The 3,911-nt window shown below is 66.6% G+C and overlaps 2 protein-coding genes across 2 annotated transcripts in view; both read right to left on the reverse strand.

The window, feature by feature from the left end:
• The window catches only part of GPT (glutamic-pyruvate transaminase (alanine aminotransferase)), a 6,027-nt gene extending 4,115 nt beyond the window's left edge, over nt 1–1,912 (reverse strand). Inside the window, exons 1-4 of the mRNA XM_006775152.2 lie at nt 708–1,912; nt 520–609; nt 268–376; nt 1–127 (exon numbers count right to left, since the gene is read on the reverse strand). The exon at nt 1–127 is cut by the window's left edge and continues 5 nt beyond it. Coding sequence (XP_006775215.1) covers nt 1–127; nt 268–376; nt 520–609; nt 708–869 — 488 coding nt within the window. The 5' untranslated portion in view covers nt 870–1,912. The remainder of the gene's footprint in view (nt 128–267; nt 377–519; nt 610–707) is intronic.
• A 908-nt stretch (nt 1,913–2,820) lies between these two features.
• The window catches only part of PPP1R16A (protein phosphatase 1 regulatory subunit 16A), a 5,866-nt gene continuing 4,775 nt past the window's right edge, over nt 2,821–3,911 (reverse strand). Inside the window, exons 9-10 of the mRNA XM_015571370.1 lie at nt 3,594–3,886; nt 2,821–3,405 (exon numbers count right to left, since the gene is read on the reverse strand). Coding sequence (XP_015426856.1) covers nt 3,031–3,405; nt 3,594–3,886 — 668 coding nt within the window. The 3' untranslated portion in view covers nt 2,821–3,030. The remainder of the gene's footprint in view (nt 3,406–3,593; nt 3,887–3,911) is intronic.

Raw genomic sequence — 3,911 nt, forward strand, 5'->3', positions numbered from 1 at the left:
GCATCCCTGGCCCCCGTGGACAGGAAGATGTTGTTGGGGTCCGCGGGGATGCCTCCATCGCGCCGCTGGATGTACTGCGCCACGTGCTCTCGGATGGGCTGGATGCCCGAGCTGTTGCTGTAAGCCCCTGGCCAGGGGGCGGGGGAGGCCCGTTGGGACCGGGCTGCTCCCGGGAAAAGATCCTCTCCTCCCAGTGGGTGGGTCCGCCCCGCCCCTCCCTGGGACAGCCTCCTCCAGTCCTCCGCCCTGGGCTCCATGTGGGCTCACCTAGGCTGTGGCCCCTGCACGCCTGTAGGATGTTCTCCGCCCTTCTCTTGGCATCTTCGGGGAAGTCCGGGCTGTTCAGGAGATCCGGGTGGACGCAGAGGGCCAGGACCTGGGAGGAGCGATTGCTAAGGCCAGGCTCAGGGCAAAGGGCAAAGGGCACATGGCAAAGGGCACAGGGCTCAGGACACAGGGCATAGGGCTCAGGGCTGACCGGCTGACCGGGAGAGGTTGCCAGATCAGCGCCAGCCTCACCTGGCGCAGGAAGGTGATGGGCTTCTGCCCCATGGCGTGTGCGTCCCCGATGTTGGCGTGGATGACCTCAGTGAACGGCTTCTTCACACCCTGGGAGGATGGAGGCAGGACACAGAATGGGCCTTCTCACCCCTGCAGGCTCCGGTCCCATGTGATGCCGGCTGCTGGGTGCTGTCTGGAGGGCATACCTGGCGCAGCTCCTGCTCCAGCTCCAGGGCGCGTAGCACGATGGGGCCCCGGACGGCATACTCCACCCTCTTAACACAGGCGTTCATGGTGTCCAGCGTCAGCACCTTTTCCTGCGCCCCGTTCATCGCAGCCAGGCTGTGGCCGCCCGCCCTTGTTGCCATGACCCTGCTAAGACCGGGCAGGGAGTGGCAGGATCCAGACGTGGAAATGAGGGAAGCTGAGTCCCAGCTCAGCGGGCCTGGGCTGGGAAGGGGGAGCCTGGGTAGGGGCTCCAGGTAAGGCACCCTCTACACGACAGCCTGCTGGCCCCACTGGAAGGAACAGGAAAGGCTGAAGGCGGAGCTGGGGCCTCTGGGGCCACAGGGCCTGCCCCACCCATCTGGGCACAGCTCTGCCCAGGGAGCCACAGGGAGTGGGTGAGGAGGCAGGCGGGGCTTGGGGCTCAGCCCAGTGCCGCCGGCCGTGTCCCCATGACAGGAGCAGGAGACCCACATGGGGGGTAGGGACAGACGGTGCAGCGAGTTCTGAGGGACTGGGTCTGGGGGGAGGGGGGCTGGGCTGAGTGCCCCAAGGGGGTGGGCAGAGCTAGGCAGGGCTGAACCCAGAGGGGAGAACGGAGATTTACCCTAGCCGGACTAGGAGGAAGTATAGCCCTGTGGAGTCCCCCATCTTTGCTTGGGTCAGCAGCCCTATCTCCCAGGTAACTGAGCCAAGCCTCAGGAATCCTGGGGTGCTGGGGGAGGGGGGGAGGCCCTGGGTATTCCATCTGGCCCCTCCTGGGCTGGTGGTCATGGCAGGGTGGGGGCTGCAGGGGCCCGTGCTCAGGCCTTGGGCACCATCAGCACTGCGAGCCCCGAGCCCGTGTTGGGGGGGAGGCCCTTGGACACTTGCTGCCCTGCATGGGGTGCCCTTTCACCAGACCGGGGCTGCCCTTGGGGCCACCCCACAGGCAGGGTGACCTCAGCTCTACTTCCCGTGGCTGCTAATTGGTGGAGAGTGGGGAGTGAGCAGTGATAGGCCCTCAGAGCCCCACCCCCGCAGGCCCTGCCCAGGGTGGCCACTCCAGCCATGGCATCTGAGGCTGAGCCAGGGACTGAGCTGAGGGCCAGGGAGCCTGCATCCACGCTGTTCTGTGGGCGGCTGGTCAGGCCAGAGGGGAGCCCGGCTGTCAGCTCCTGCTAGTGGAGAGGACACAGGGGCCCGAGCGCCAGCCTCACTCTCACCTCGCACCTTCTGCTCCGCTGCCACTCCACTGCCTCCTCAGCCTTCCTGTGAGCAAGCCTGTCCCTCTGGCCCCCAGGCCAGAGTGCAGGTTAATATGGGCCCAGCCCCAGGCGGAGCCAGCCCCTCCCACCCTGGCAGCTTGGTGCAGGTGGACTTGGGCAGCAGCACCGGCCCCACACTAAATGTAACCAGCAGCTCACACCTGGCCCTCCCCCAGGTTAGACACCCCTCCCACCACAAGGCTCAGGGGAGGGCTGGCCTGTGGACAGTGGGCGGACCAGGTTGGTGTTCAGCGAGGAGGGGAAGGTGACCTGAGCCCATGCCATCCAGCGCTGGTGGCCATGCAGAAGCCCCGTCCATGGACTGATGAGATGGCGGTGCCCTCAGCCCTCCACGCAAGGCCCCTAAGGGACCCCTGTCACCCTGACACATCGTACCCAGCCAGCTCAGAGCTTGAGTGGCCAACTGCTGGCCCCCTTTGCCAGCCCAGGGAAAATCTGGCAGCTAGGCCCCAGGACTGGGCTGCATGCCAAGGATGGAGGACCTGCCCCCCAGGTTTCTGACACCAGCCTTATATGTCTTTGCCCCTCCTTCCCCAAACCAGGATCTCTGCTCCCCTGGCACACATCCCTGTCCCCAGGGAGTGTCCTTCCGCAGCTCCTTGAGGACAGCAAAGAGTTACAGAGGAGCCGCCAGGAGCCTGGGAAGGCAGGGCACAGTGAGGGCCAGGCTTCCTGCCCGGCATCTGTGGGCCTCGCTCCCACATGGGCTGGGCCACCACCAGCGAGCCCTAGCGTGCACCCACAGGCCCGATGACTGCGCACAGGGACGGTGCACCCAGGCCCAGCAGCTCCCATGGGGACGGTGGCCCAGCTGAGACACAACAAGGCAGGTGGCAGAGGGCTCTTTATCAAGAGTCACAGGATGACACGAGGTCTCTGTAGCCAGGTGCCCCCCAGGTATGGCTTCTGCCAAGGCCCATTTCTGCCTGCGGAGGCGGGGTCCCAGATGGCTGGCTGCCTGCCCACAGGGCACACGTCAGGATCTCCAGCAAAAGGCCTGAGGCAGCAGAGCCTGGGCAGCCCGAGCGCCAGCCCCTCACATGAGCAGGCAGCAGGGCCTCTTCTCCACGGGGGCCTCCTCCGAGGGGGCTGTGAGCTTGAGCAGGGGCGGGTCCCCCACAGCCCTGGAGCCGCACTCGGGCTGGGGGGCCTCTGTGTCCGCCGACAGACCAGACCCGGGGGCCTCAGGCCCGCGCTGCAGCTTAGCAGCTGCTCGCTGGCGCTTGAGCTCCGCCAAGGTGTGGTGGGCCTTGGTGCGGCCGAGGCTGTGGCCCAGGCTATCGGGGGCCACGCTCTCCGGGGGGCTCAGCTGGTAGGAGACACTCCGGTCAAGCCGCTTGGAGTACAGGTGCCGTCCAGGGGTGCCCCCAACTCGACCGTTGTGTGGCCTAGACACTTCGGAGTCCTCCTCCTGTAAGGGGGGCGTGGGCCCCAGAGGCCATTCAGGGGGACCCTTTCTGGCCTCCCCTGGTCCTGGGCACACTGCTTTATGGTAAAGGGGAGGCACGGGGGTAGGACATCAGCTGGTCTATGGTGCAGGGTCACTGATCCACTGGCTCCTGGGTCAAGGCCTGCACCACGTGAGGGGGAGGGGCTCACCTCAGGGGGCGGTGGCCTGAGCTCAGTGTCTGTCTGGCCATCCTCATCCTCCTCTTGGGGCTCTGGGCTGGTGGGAGGTGGCTGTTGCCACACAATGGCCTCCTGGGCATGCTCCTTGCGGTACAGGCTGGTGCGCTGGGTCAGACTCACCCGCCTCACCACCTTCCTAGGGGAGCGCAGGGTGAGGTTGTGGAGGACGCTTCCCTCCCCGTGGACTCTGCCCCAAGCTCCAGCTGGCACCGTGGCCTCCGCCGCTGCCGTCAGTGGGGGCAAAGGCCTGGGCATGGCCAGAGGGGCGGGGGCGGGGGAGGGGGGGGG

This window comes from Myotis davidii, unplaced genomic scaffold, assembly GCF_000327345.1.
Source record: "Myotis davidii unplaced genomic scaffold, ASM32734v1 scaffold1509, whole genome shotgun sequence".
Lineage (NCBI taxonomy): Eukaryota > Metazoa > Chordata > Mammalia > Chiroptera > Vespertilionidae > Myotis > Myotis davidii.